Here is a 13,147-nt window from a genome sequence, read left to right on the forward strand (position 1 = left end):
GTTATAGTTGGAGCCTTTGTCAGATATGACTTGGGTAAGAGACTCATTTGTGTAGTGATGTAGAGTATTTATTTTTCTATTTCTACCTCTTATTTTTTTTTGTTCTCTTTCCACTCGTTGTTCTGTCCCTCCCCAGTCCCACCCCCCAGCGTCGACCGGTTGCAGCAGCCGCCGCTACTGCTCCCAGCCGTCCACCTGCAGTGCGAGGCCCAACGCCGGGACCACCCCTAAACCCCTCCCCAGCGTTTGGGGCGCCCCCCATCCCCTCTCGCCCTGGCCCCCCCATCAATGCCTTTGGCAGCAACAGCAGCCAGGACCCCTTCAGTGCACCCCCACTGATCCCTTCTCGCCCCGCCCGCATCCCCCCTGGTGTGCCCAGGTAAGACCACCGTGGCTCCCCCCTCAGGAGAGCAGTACCTATTCTTACCCAGGGAATAATGTCGCCTCACATAATACCACAGATTCATTGTTGAATTCCCAGGTTATCAGTGATGCCACTAATAACTGCAGCACCAGCTCTTGAGTGTCTGTTGGTTTCGATAGATAAGGAGACCCCACTGTCCCTTCAACTTCTGTCACAGCCCTCCATTCTCTCTTCTGTTGCACACTTCTTCTCTCCACCTCCTTCCTGACTTTGCTATCCGCTCTCAGTTTCTCAGGACCCATGTTCCTCACTCTTCGTGAATATGCCTCCCATCTCACTCATCTCTCCCTTTTCTGGGGCCGTTTCTCCTCTCACTCACTCCTTGATCGATCTCTCTCTCTCTCTCTCTCTCTCTCTATCTATCCTTTCCCTTCATATCTCAACTTTCTACCCTCTCTCGTCCCTCCTCGTTTCTCCACTGGTTGATTTCATCACCCTCTCTCTCTCTCTCTCCTGTCTCTCCGTGAGCATGTCTCATGCCTTGTTCTTGCTCTTTCTCCCCCTTGCAGCAGAAGACCCCCTGGCGCTCCTCACCGGCCCACCATAATCCGCCCTGCCGAGCCCTCCTTGCTAGACTAGACCCTTGCCCCTGCCCACCTGTGTGTGTGCTATGGCCAGAGGGAGGGCTAGAGAGAGAGAGAGAGAGGGGGGGGGTTACTGATATCTGTGCACATTTGATATGCATCATCCAGCCTTACTTCATGTAGTCGACTTAAACTGTTCTCTCACATAAGCTGCTAATTCCCTCTCTTCAGTCTCAAACCCATGTGGAGGTCTCTCTCCACATGCTAAAGAAGAAAAGAAATCTTAACCACTTGAATATTTAGAATCAGGAACGGAATTGGAATCGGGACTGTTCATGGTATTATTAACATATGAGATCCACCTGGTTCAGAGGAGTTACTCACCTTTGACCAGCAGGGTGCGCTGCATCAGGTGTGGATGGTCATATGGGTCTAGTATGGTGACATGCCTTTTAGCGACCAGTGTAAAGACCTATTTTTTTTAGTAATATCTGAAGAACCTTCTCTGAAAAGGTGCACTGCAGCTTAGTATAAACTTTTAAAATGTTAAAGGCTGGCTTCCCCCCCCCCCCCCCCTCCCTCCATCTTTAGATTGACCTGGAGCCCAACCCTAGACCTCTGTGTAATATACACATTCATCCTGTTGTTAATTTTTTCTTGGTTTTCTAACTGATTTCATACTGAAAATAGGTTATCGTTATTATTATTATTATGGTGGTGTTGATGTTGATTTACTTTTTTCTTGTTATTTTATTTGAGTGACTGTCCTTTTAATGACCCCGTATGTAGCATTAATACAAATCTCTAATCACAGCAAAATCAGGCATACGAAGACAATTTAGTCATAGCTACATATGACATTTGAGAGTAGCTTTTGCCCATTATTTGAATATTCTGCCACAATGAGAAGATGGCCGCTAGATTGACTACTCTGAGCAAGCACTGTTATTTCCTTGAAAGGCACTCAGAGTCAAGGTTTTACTTCACTATTATAAGACTATGCACAATAAACATTGGGGGGGGGAGAGAGAAAGAGAAGGTTGTCTGCACTTTGTGAGATGATTTTTCTCCACTAGTTCTTGTAGAATCTGAGTAGTCCCAACAGTATCTTTAGTCTTGAGTTAACCCCACTGAGGTCTCTCATGGACCTTCATTCATTTGTTAACCGGATAGGTTAACGGAGATGATGGTCTCCTCTCAAAGAGGACAGGAAGTAAGGTGAGAGGATAGGGTTTTGTAGACTGGGATGGGGAATGTGGTTACAAAAGCGTGGGTCTTGGCCACCCTCCCGTTATGGTTGACCCTCCTGGTCGTTGAAATGCCATTGTATATAACTTTATGCTGGAAGGACAGTCTCAATTCAGACAGAGATAGGTCCTTCTTTTAAAAAAATGAGACATCCCTATGGAAATCATGTTAATGATAATAAATTGAAACCAAACATTTTAAATGTAGTTATCATACTAATGGAAGCACTAACACAGCCGTTTATATTGAATAGCTTGGGACGTAGGGAAACTGAGATTGGTAATCTCCAGATACATTATTTATAACCTGGGCATTTGTCATCATTATTGTTTTGATTGCAAATATGTCAGCTGTATACTATACAGTACTTTCCCCTACATCCCCCCTTGGAAAGGGAGACTGAAGATCTCTCTGGGGTTATACAGCATGGCTCCAGAGACCAGGGTCTCCACAGTCTCTACCTGTTGTAACTGGGAGGGTCAATATGAGTGGAGTGTCTCCACAGCTGTGATTCTTTGCTGATGAATATCTTTTGATTGCTCTGGGAGGGTATTTGATCATTGATTTTTTTATTTTCTTTTGTATTATTATTGGCAAACCTTGGGGGGGGGCAGTGGGGGGGTTGGGGGGGGGGGGGGGGGAGTAGAGGGGTGAGTGACAATGGACTGCTTTGATGTTTTCTGTTTTGATTTGATGATGAATATTGAGGGTGAGCTGGTGGTGGGAGTTGCTCTGCTGTTTTTGGTGTACGCACATCCTGCCTGGAGAGGCTGTTCTAAACAATGTTGAGCTCAGCAAATGCATTGTCCTTGTGCTCCTCACAGAAGGTCCACTAGTAAACCTGCTGTTTGAACTGAGCAAGTTGTGTTGGTCGAAACTGTCTAAAACCAGACTCTCTGGGCAGAATGTGCTTCTCTTCCCCTTCTCCTTCACATCAGGTCTGGCTACAGTGACAGTGCCCGTGGGTGTCTAACCTCAGCTAACTCCAATTAGTTAGACCCGTTTGGCAAATGGTGTCTGTCCATGCAACATTTGAATCTCTTGACCAAATATACCCCCCCCCCCCCCCCCCCCTCTACATGAAGTTATCACTCTCTGACATAGAGATGTTGTAAGGGGACATACCTTAGACATTTAATGGAATAGACTCACCTTAGCATCTGTCACTGTAGCCTGCCCCCCCAGCCCTCATTGATGTTCTGTAATGTGTAAGGTTGTGGTGACTCGGCCTTTCCCCCTGATGGATCTCCCCTCCCTACCCCACCACCCTCTCTCTCCTCTCTGTATCTGGTGGATGGGGTGGGGAACTGAACCTGCATACAACTCTTTCTTTTTGCAAAGCCTTGTCAAGTGCCTCTGTAGAAATTAATGGATTTCAATAAACAAATGAACAGATTTGGAAAGGAGAGCTAATAAAGAGGTATTGTGTACAATAAAGGGACTGGCTGTGGTGGTTGGTGTCTCCTTGTGTCTTGTGTGATTCCCCTTTCTCCTCTCTCATTGGATTGCCTGGTTCTTCTCTCCTTGCCTGTTTCCCCTCCCTCTCTCCTCCCTCTGGCTTTTTTGTAGAAACATCAAACCTAAACCTGCAGATGTTGCTGTGGCAACTCTGCCAACAGGCCTATTGCCTTTTGACTTGAGTAAAAAAGCAGAGAGACGTTGTGAAGGATAAGAGTTCCTGCAAGTGTCTTCTCAGTCCTCCTAGTTGTAGACACAACGGTCAAGGTGGTGGCAGCAGTCTTTGCTTTTGTCCAGTCAGTTTCCTTTGTATCATTTCTAGTGACTAGTACTTTATGGCCTATTCTCCTTGACATGTATTGTCGTCTGTTGCCACACAATACCACATACACACAATACCACATACACACAATACCACATACACACAACACCACATTGTATGTAGAAAAAAAAGAGCCAACTATGGTTCATGACGACAGTTTGATTGGCAGGAACAACTGAGTTTATAGTTGTATAGGTCCCATGCTGTTTGTAGTGCAAATGCAGACAACCCACTCTGCTGTGATATGATATCTATGTATGCGTCGTCCTCACTGCCTCTCGGCTCCTCACTCGCAGTACATAACAGATCTTACAGCATTACACCTCAAGGAGACATGGATGGGAGAGAAACTGATTAATGCTGCTCTTATCATTACGATTGTTCCTGAACAGGCGGCCTGCTCCTCGTCGAAACCAGTGGTGACCCTGCCCCAGAGCAGGGGATTGGACATGCCCAGTCATCACTTCAAGAGGAGAACCGAACATACAAGCAAACGTTTATTCAACCCTGAACATCGCTAACATATATAAGAAGTTTCAGAGCTGATGAGGCTCAGGATTAGAAGCCATGTGTTATTTGACATCAATGCTAATGAAACGTAAGAGGAACATTTTACTTATTAACTATCACATATTAGCTCATTTTACAATTACTGAAGGCTTCTAGTAAAATGTATTAATAAAAAAATCATAAGTTGTCATAAAATATGTCTGCTAAAGTCAGGGTTGGAAAGTCTTATAACTAGCTTAATAGCTAGTATAAAATCAGTTGTAAGTGTGTGGGAGGTATTCTATGACATTTCCAACTCCACTGGGGTTAGCGGTTACTGTTCTGTCTGTTCAGATAGTGTGACTACTCACTCAGTCAGGACTGGTTTTACACATGATTTTTTTTATACAAAACGAACTTAGAGAATGGAATTGTTTTTATACTGATAAATTGTTTGACTGCTCATGTGCCAAATATCTAATGACACAGCTCATTAAAAAATATATATATTTCATGGGGTACATCCTCTCCCCTTGATTCCATGAACATTAAATACATTTTTAAATAAGGGCATTACTCAACAGATATATAGTTCATAACACATTTTCTGCATAATAGTGAATTCGTTTATCGAACGTTGTTGTACGAGTCACTATTGAAATATATTTTTTAAAAATTGGGGACTAAGTTATTGTAACTGTTGTCTCATGTAGCCTAAGCAGAATTGTCTGTGTAAATGTGAGAAATTAAGATTCATCATTAATTGCAGTGTTCAATGCTACAGTTGATTGATTTGTACTGTAAGTTGGGGGACACCACTTATGATGATGGCAGAGTGCTGGGTAGATGCAGTGCCCTCATTGTGCTATAAATGGCTTAAATAGAGAAAAAGGTCTTAGAGAGCCTTATGATAGTGACAGTTTCAAGTGGTGAGGTGAAGGATTGTAGAAACAGGTAGTGCTGGGGTTTGCACAGGTGAGTAAGATAGCAGGCAGATCTGTAAATAGTAACATTATAATGACAACTGACAACTTTCTAAATACTGTTTCTAAACAATTCTAAATACTGTTTGTTCAAAGTCCATGGGCAAGGTTCTATTTTTAAACTTGTAATAAACATTGTCATAGCTTATGCTTAGATTCAGCACCTTTCTTGGTGGTAGCCATTAAACTTGTCTTTATGTATAGCTGGAAAGTGAAGGAATTGATCAGGGAGACTTTTATGATTTAGCAATGAAATATTTTTTTTCCTTTAAAAAAATAAAATACTGATTGTATCTTGTTTATGCATATTGTGTACATATGTTGGATGTGTGTAAAACACTGCTTGTGGTATACATGAAAAAGGACGAATGAAATAATCTCAAGTAATTAGTTTTCTGTAATTCAATAAAACCATCCCATGTAATAAAAACTGTTGTTGTTCCTTCTCACTTTAGAATTAGCAAATATCACCATAGACAATTATTTTTTTTATGTTTATTCTACAGTTTTTTTGTCTATACCCATATTGAGGAATAAATTATAATTTAAATGTTACTATAAGAACCAATATTTTAAAATCATACCACCACATCATCTATCTTGCACTGCTTTTTTCTTCAATCAGGGAGATTGATGCTGAGCTGTCAAGACATTGTTATACAGTGTTCATGACTGACACAAAAACAGGCATTTTACTGCTACTTTCTCAGAAGCTGCCTCAAGCTCATCAAGTACGCACACATCACTATATCCTGTCTAACAGTTACCCTCTCACAGCCCATATCGCTGTTGTCTGAAGTCTCTTTTTAAATCTCTAAACCCATGACTGCACAGTAGGCTCCTGTGAGTCATATTACCCTCGTTGGTGGGGGATGTGGTGTAGTGACTATGTGCAGACCCTCTTTTTGTCGTCAAAGAGGCGGCGGAGTGTGTAGATCTGGATCATCGCCACCGTCAGGATGACCAGGAGGCTGGCACTGGACCAGAAGGAGACCCTCCACAGGTTATCCTCCAGCAGGTAGCGGTCGCGAGCCTCAAAGGTCCGTAGCATGGTCTGCATCTGACGACTCTTCTCCAGATGTCTGTGTACTGACTCCATTGTCTCCTACAGGGAGGGAGTAAGTAAGACAGGAGGGGAGAGAGATGGAAATAAAGAGACACAAGAGACAAAGGGGGAGGAAATTATAAGAGTAAGACAGACAAAAAGGGAGCATATGTCAAAAAGAAGCAGTTGAAACCAGGCCAGTGACTGATGGACTGAGTGGTTCAGTTCCTCTCACCCTGATGTCCTCCAGTTTGTACTCCACCATGCTCTCTGGCTCGGCCATGTCTGCAAACTCCTCACCCCCCCTGGCGTCCCCACCCTGGGCCTCCACGATCACCTCAAAGAACACCATCTTCTCAGACAGCTTACTGTAGCTGTTGTCAAAACACAGCCGGTAGTCTCCATCTTCTGTAGGCTCCACCCTGAGACACGGACCGGGGGGGGGGGGGGGGGGATGGGGGGAGAGAAAACACAGGATCATAATCAAGTGATTCAGAGAAAGGTACATTGGGAGGTGCTCAAGTAGGTTATCGGGGTTAGCTGCTGACTCACGTGTGGATGCCATCAGATCTCCTGAAGTCCGAGGCCAGGCGGTAGCCACTGGGGGAGATGAGGGTGAAGCTCACATCCAGACCTGAACCTGCAATGACCTGGGGAATGACACAGACGCATGGTAACAATAATACTGAGATTCACACACATCTAAACTCTTAGACACCCTCCCTGAGCCATCTCACATGAACAGCAAAAGTGTCAGTTAAGTATTCCCTCGTAGATAGAGGCTTTATCAGCCTCTTTCATTTCCATATTCAAATTCTACAAGTTACACAGAAATTAAGTCACCAAGACCAAGACCAAACTTCAGACACTTTCAGTTTCAACCAGAATAAAAGAGGCTAGTTCATTAAGCTACAGTACCCACTCCTTGACACCTGACTGCTTACCTCAAAATAACATCTCACAGACAGAGGGAACACAAGGGGGAAGGAAGTATGTTGGGCTGTGTGAACTAACCCTTTTTCCCCCATGGTGAGAGTGCTGGGTGAGACAGACAGACAGACAGACAGCACAGGATGCTGAATAAGACAGTTCCATCCCCTCAGTCATTCAGCTCAAGCTCTCATCTCTCTCAGCCATCATCTCAGCTGTTCCTGAGTGGATACCACAGTAAGCCAGCCAGGCTCCACTCTGACTACACAGAGCCCACAGAAATGTGTCCCAGCTGGAGAAGTAAGCTTCGTGACATCATACCACAGTCATGTGTAGTCAGCCAGAGGGCCTACTGGGGGGACTGGGGATGGGGGGGATCTCCATTGTACAGATTGTGTACAGATATTGTGTGTTTGAATTGAGGTGAATGGCCACCACCATGATATACAGTTTGAATCAGTCTGATAGTCTCACATGTAGTTGCATTATCCCACTACAGCTAAGCATGGGACTCACATTCGACACCTCCTGGCATGTCTGGGAGAAAGAGGAGAGCCAGAGGAGAAACCATACTAAATGATTCTGCAGTTTAAGAGAGAATCTCTTGTCATTGTGCTGACACAACTGTACCATTTGCTTACAGTCCCCTTGACCTGCAAGTTGACTTTGTATAGGCCTACCTGCATGGAGAGATGCCTTATCTCCAGATTTGCACTCTGGGCAAAGTCCTTTGCCTCTAATATTCCAGCATGAACTGCCTGACAATATGCTTTATATCATTCACTAAAGTGTTACAAGAGAGGCACAGTTAATTACAAACAGAAAGAGAGATGGAGATGGTGAGAGAGAGAGAGAGAGAGAGAGAGAGAGAGAGAGAGAGAGAGAGAGAGAGAGAGAGAGAGAACGTTTTTCAATAGGCACAAAAGATGATGTCCAAGTCTGCTACCTGGTATTCTACTTCCATGCTACCGTTCATCGCAGCTGTTTGGTAAAAACATTCCGTTCTGCCAGCAGGTAGAAGAAATGTGAATTCAGTGTCTTGGCTCTGTCCCAAACCTAAAGTCAAGTCCACAGACAAGGCGAAACACGAGAGCAAATAAACTATTGCAGAGGCACTTCTTTCTTCCCAACTTAGACCCATGGCTGACTTTTCAACTTCTGCAATATCACTGCGGTTTAATAGTCGATTCTACGCCATGATTCCTCTCAATTTGATAATACTTCGCTCTCTCATTATGTTCTCTACTGCATTAAAAACTTCATTTGACAGCGATATTGTTCTCTGACCAAATTCTTTCAACAGGAATCAAGCTACAAAGTTCTTCCCAGGACGACCAATAGCGCTTCAGTTCAGTTCATGCCAGTATGGGTGAAACCAATAGGAAGCCTGGTGTACTCTGAGGTGTCAGACCATATTTGGTGTAAAAGGAAAAACAGCTAGAGGTAGAGGTCTATGGATTTACGGTCACTAAACAAATGACAACTACTTTCACTATTGTGATTCCAGGTGACATGGCTGTTTGAAATGAATTAAAACTAATACTTAAATAATCCACTTTTTATAGAGACATTGGCAATAGGAAACAACATGTTGTACTATCACATAGTTGTTTGATAAATAAAAAAAAGGCTGCAAATGAAATATCTTATTGTAGCAAACTTTTTTGCTCATAATGCATTGTGCTCTGGAAGGCTATAGGGGTTCTATGGGAAAGGAAAAGGTATCATTATTGTGATAGAATGTTATTGTGGGTATTGAGTGAAGTTTCCCCATTAACACTGACCTAAGGTCAGATTTGCATGAGTGTTTTCTGGAATTTCTCTGTGCATTGTCCATAGGAATTGACAAGCATTCCAGAGCAGTGATTCTCAACCAGATATACAGTTTGTGTACCCCTGGGGGTACTAGGCCTACCCACTTGGGAAGACTTATAAGAGCATAGGCCTAATGGTAAAATTAACATTAGGTGGTACTTTTGGCTGAGCAAATATGCAATTGGGGCTACAGTAAGCAAAAAAGTTGAGAACCGTTTCTCTAAAGCACAGTGAATGTACTTCAGCGCATTGCCTGCATTCAGCATGCAACAGAGGCGTGTGCTCAATCTACACACACTGAGGCCAAATATGGCCCCTGCCTAGCACATGTGGTCACTTCCTGACTAAACCTGTCAGTGAAAAAAAACAGAAAGTATGAACTAAAAGTTGCTGTAAAAAAAAAGGGCAGCATATTGGTATTTAGAACAAACTGCACTGGAAATGGAAATGCAATCGTATCAATGTATGTATCGAACAAACTAGATACATATCATCAACTCAGACTGATACAAAGAAAGACTGAAAGTGTGTGAGTGTGTGACAGAGGAAGTGTAAACTGAGAGAAGAATGGGAGGGTGTAGATAAGAAATGATCGTGTGTAGATAAGAAATGATCGTGCATTGTGCATGGTCACTCTCTCCAAGATGCTAATTTGCCTACTGCACTGTCTGACTGAGAAACTTTACAAAAGAGGTGAAACATTTTCCTTCTTTCACCACTGATTTTGGTGTGTGTAGTATAATTCAGTTTCGTTTTTTTGCTCTTTTTTTATGAGTGGACTGGTGTCTCTGTGACTGCTCTTCAGAGAAGTCGTTTTGAGAGGGATTTCTGGAGGTGGTACTGTGTCTATGGTTCTTGTGTGTCTAGTCTTGAACCATCTGCCCACAAGTGATCCCACCCACACTAGGCGTTGGCCTAACCTTTGGGACCAAGTCTCCCATTTTTTGCTGAGTTTCGTCATCTCCTGGAGGATAATTTTGGTGTTTTTGTGTCCCTGGTTGGAGAAAGATCTACATATATTTTGGACATGGCCAGGGTGGTGTCACCTGTCCCTCTGTGTTTGTGGGGGATAGCCATGCGGCTTACCCTCCACTGCCCCCCAAACCTAGCCCACCTCACCGGGGTGGTGGGGTGGCCCAGAACCTGCTGTTCCTGCTGGTTGGCCTGGCACTGTGTGGCATAGCCATAGAGGCCTGCTTCATCTACCGCCTCTCCAAACCTGTCCCAGTGAGTACCACCATGTGTCTGCCTATCCTTGTTGCTGCCTTCTGTACACCTCTCTTTTGCGCTCTCTCCGTCTATCTCTGTCTACCGAGTCATTTATTTATTTTTGTGACAGGTTGCTCATCTTTCACAGCTCATCTTTCACAGCTGAGATGCTACCAGTTCACACATCTCTCATTCACCACACGTCTTGGCTTGCAACACCTATGTCTCATTCCAGCTGTAAAATGTTCATAATACCTTTTCTCACTTAACAGCTCTGTTCTCTCATCACTTGCCCTGTTCCTCTCAACCGCAAAATATCTGTCTAAGCATTGTTCTCGGAAACACTAAATCTAATATTTATTTATTTCAAAGTGAGACTCAAAATATTTTCAACCTTGTCATTTATCTATGAGCGATAAAGTGTGATTTTGTTACTTCCTCTTGGCATTCTCATGTAGGGTTAGGGTTAGGGTTAGGGTTAGGGTTAGGGCTAACCCTAACCCTAACCCTAACCCTATCCCAAAGGTTTTCCTTTCTACTGACTGTTGTTTTTTCACTAGCCTTTTGGCTCCCTTCACTTTTTCCACATTTTGTTGTGTTTATAGACTCAATTTAAAATGGATTAAATTAAAATAATTTGCCATGAATCCACACACAATATCCCAGAATGACAAAGCGAAAAACACATTTTTTTAAATTTCATTTATTAAAATTGAAATACAGAAATACCTCATGTACATAAGTATTCAGACCCTTTGCTATGACACTCTTAAAGTTAGCTAAAATGCAAAAAGTCATCAACAAATCACTCAATAGGTTGAATTGAGTCCATCTTAATGCAAGCATAATAGTTCATGTAATTTTGGAATTAATATCTTTGTTTTTACAGGGTCTCTGATTTGCATAGGAATCAATTACACACTGTGTAGATTAGGATATATAACACAACAAAATGTGGAAAAAGTGAAGGGGTCTGAATTCTTTCCGAAGGCACTGCATATCCTCCATTACCCTGATCCAATCGCATAGCAAGTGAACTTTGGTATAAAAAGTAATGTTTGAAATGGTCAGCTCAAATCATCTTAGAACCCTTTTATGATAAGTTGTTTTTGTCAAATTCTATTGTGAAATATTTGTCATCCCCTAAAGGGAACAGAAACAAACAATAACTCAGCAAGCTTAAATCTGTAATCCTCTTCCTTCTCTTCCTGATCTTTAGTTGTTACAATGCATTTCATCAGTCACTTCAGTGTTAGAGTCATCTACAAACAGCTCTCACACCCCAGCCTCTGTGTTATAGTCAGGGGCCTTGTCTTGTGCCAATTTGTTTTTTTGCTGAAAAACAAATTGCTGGCTCAGCTCTAGTTGGAGTTTCACGGAATATATATATATATATATATATATATATATATATATATATAGTTTGGCTTAATTCATTTGGCAATAGTTCAGATGGAGAAGTATCTCAGAGCTGTGCCTCAATTCCAAAGAACATAACTGTTCCATGACGCATATCGGAGAAGGAGCATCTTTCCATGTTCCATGATGTTCCATTGGTCAGGTGCTTTTAGTGACACAATTTCTAGTCACCCAGCCTGGTGTCTAGGATGTGGTTTAGTGAAAGAGGACAGAGCTAGCCTAGTCTCACACTGCACATGTACAGACACGAGACACACACACGCACATACACACACACACACACACACAGTTTAATTACATATATGTAATACTCTGTATTATTGGAGGCGTGCTTGATTTAGCTTGGAGTTTGCACTTTTGGGACTATTTCTTGGTACCATTGTACCAGGCAAACTTAATCAAACACAGCTCAAGTATTAAAACATATTTGACAGATGTATTTGACCCAGGTCTGACAAATATGGCTTATCAATCAAAACAAATTGATGATGATATCTCTTTTCGTCATTGCTGGAGGAATCAGGATGTCTGAAAAGAGTATACAATGTATGTCAGTATTATATTCCCTCTTTTTGTCCGACATGCACACCACATTACTAACATCATTTTTGACCCCTTCATGGAAATAAGATAATGTTATGGAACACAGGGGCAGAACCCGTGCTCCATGAAATGGATTACAAAGAGGGAAAACTGATCATCCTGAAAGAAGGGTACTACTTTGTCTACTCCAAGATCTTCTTCAGTGAGCTCAACGGGGCATTCTGTCAGCAGAATTACTCCACAATACCTTGGGCATAGACCTCTTAAAGTCCAGGAGGTACCACCCCAAGGCTGGGAAAATGGCCACATCCAACAGCTACCTGGGAGGGGTGTTCCATCTCTATAAGGGGGATTCCGTCTTTGTGAAGGTGACAAACCTCACTCAAGTTCTGTGGCACTATTCTATAGGGAACTACTTTGGTGCCTACATGATATAAGCCACAGGTTGATTACAGTAAAATTAAGATTCAACAGTTGGTTGACCCAAATTGATTTGTGATAAAATATTTTTTAATAATAATTTTTTTTTAAAGTTAAAAAAAAAAAACACAGATTTTTGTCAAACACAAAATATTGTATCAAATTTGTAAGGTGAGTACTTAATGTTCTTTAATGTAATTTAATTTAATTATTGGGTTAGGGTTAGGGTTAGTATTAGGATTAGAGTTAATTGAATTCACTCAGGGATGGTCATGATGTTGAAAAACTGTAGGACTCTATTGACTATTGTCTCTTTCT

At 42.4% G+C, this 13,147-nt stretch overlaps 3 protein-coding genes across 7 annotated transcripts in view; 2 read left to right on the forward strand and 1 right to left on the reverse strand.

Moving 5' to 3' along the window:
• The window catches only part of dnm2a (dynamin 2a), a gene marked incomplete at its 3' end in the record, with an annotated part of 28,513 nt that extends 22,641 nt beyond the window's left edge, over window positions 1–5,872 (forward strand). For 2 of the 5 annotated variants that reach the window (XM_083677472.1, XM_083677474.1), the window contains 2 exons: window positions 137–379; window positions 934–2,347. In XM_083677472.1, the coding sequence (XP_083533598.1) occupies window positions 137–379; window positions 934–1,003 (313 nt within the window). Of the gene's footprint in view, window positions 1–136; window positions 380–933; window positions 2,348–4,368 lie in introns of those variants that run through there. The other 3 variants (XM_083677473.1, XM_083677475.1, XM_083677476.1) reach the window with 2 other exon arrangements.
• A 167-nt stretch (window positions 5,873–6,039) lies between these two features.
• Window positions 6,040–8,660, reverse strand: tmed1a (transmembrane p24 trafficking protein 1a). Its single transcript, XM_083677508.1, has 4 exons — window positions 8,370–8,660; window positions 7,046–7,143; window positions 6,729–6,915; window positions 6,040–6,553 (listed from the first exon to the last, which is right to left on the reverse strand). Exons 1-4 carry the CDS (start codon window positions 8,562–8,564, stop codon window positions 6,335–6,337), a joined length of 699 nt encoding a protein of 232 aa, XP_083533634.1. The 5' UTR covers window positions 8,565–8,660; the 3' UTR covers window positions 6,040–6,334.
• A 753-nt stretch (window positions 8,661–9,413) lies between these two features.
• On the forward strand, window positions 9,414–12,846 carry tnfsf14 (TNF superfamily member 14; the record flags this gene model as incomplete). Its single annotated transcript, XM_083676453.1, is given in 5 exon segments — window positions 9,414–9,430; window positions 10,243–10,508; window positions 12,516–12,621; window positions 12,623–12,661; window positions 12,663–12,846. Coding segments are annotated over 5 exon segments (612 nt in total).
• Between the last annotated feature and the right edge of the window lie 301 nt (window positions 12,847–13,147).

This window comes from Argentina silus (genome assembly GCF_951799395.1).
Source record: "Argentina silus genome assembly, chromosome: 9".
NCBI classification, from domain to species: Eukaryota; Metazoa; Chordata; class Actinopteri; order Argentiniformes; family Argentinidae; genus Argentina; species Argentina silus.

Coding starts and splice junctions, on each gene's coding strand:
- tmed1a (XM_083677508.1), bottom strand. CDS start 8,564: ATGGGTCTAAGTTGGGAAGAAAGAAGTGCCTCTGCAATAGTTTATTTG. Junction 6,916..7,045: donor AGATCTGATGGCATCCACAC/GTGAGTCAGCAG, acceptor TCCGTGTCTCAG/GGTGGAGCCTACAGAAGATG. Junction 6,554..6,728: donor ACAAACTGGAGGACATCAGG/GTGAGAGGAACT, acceptor CCCTCCCTGTAG/GAGACAATGGAGTCAGTACA.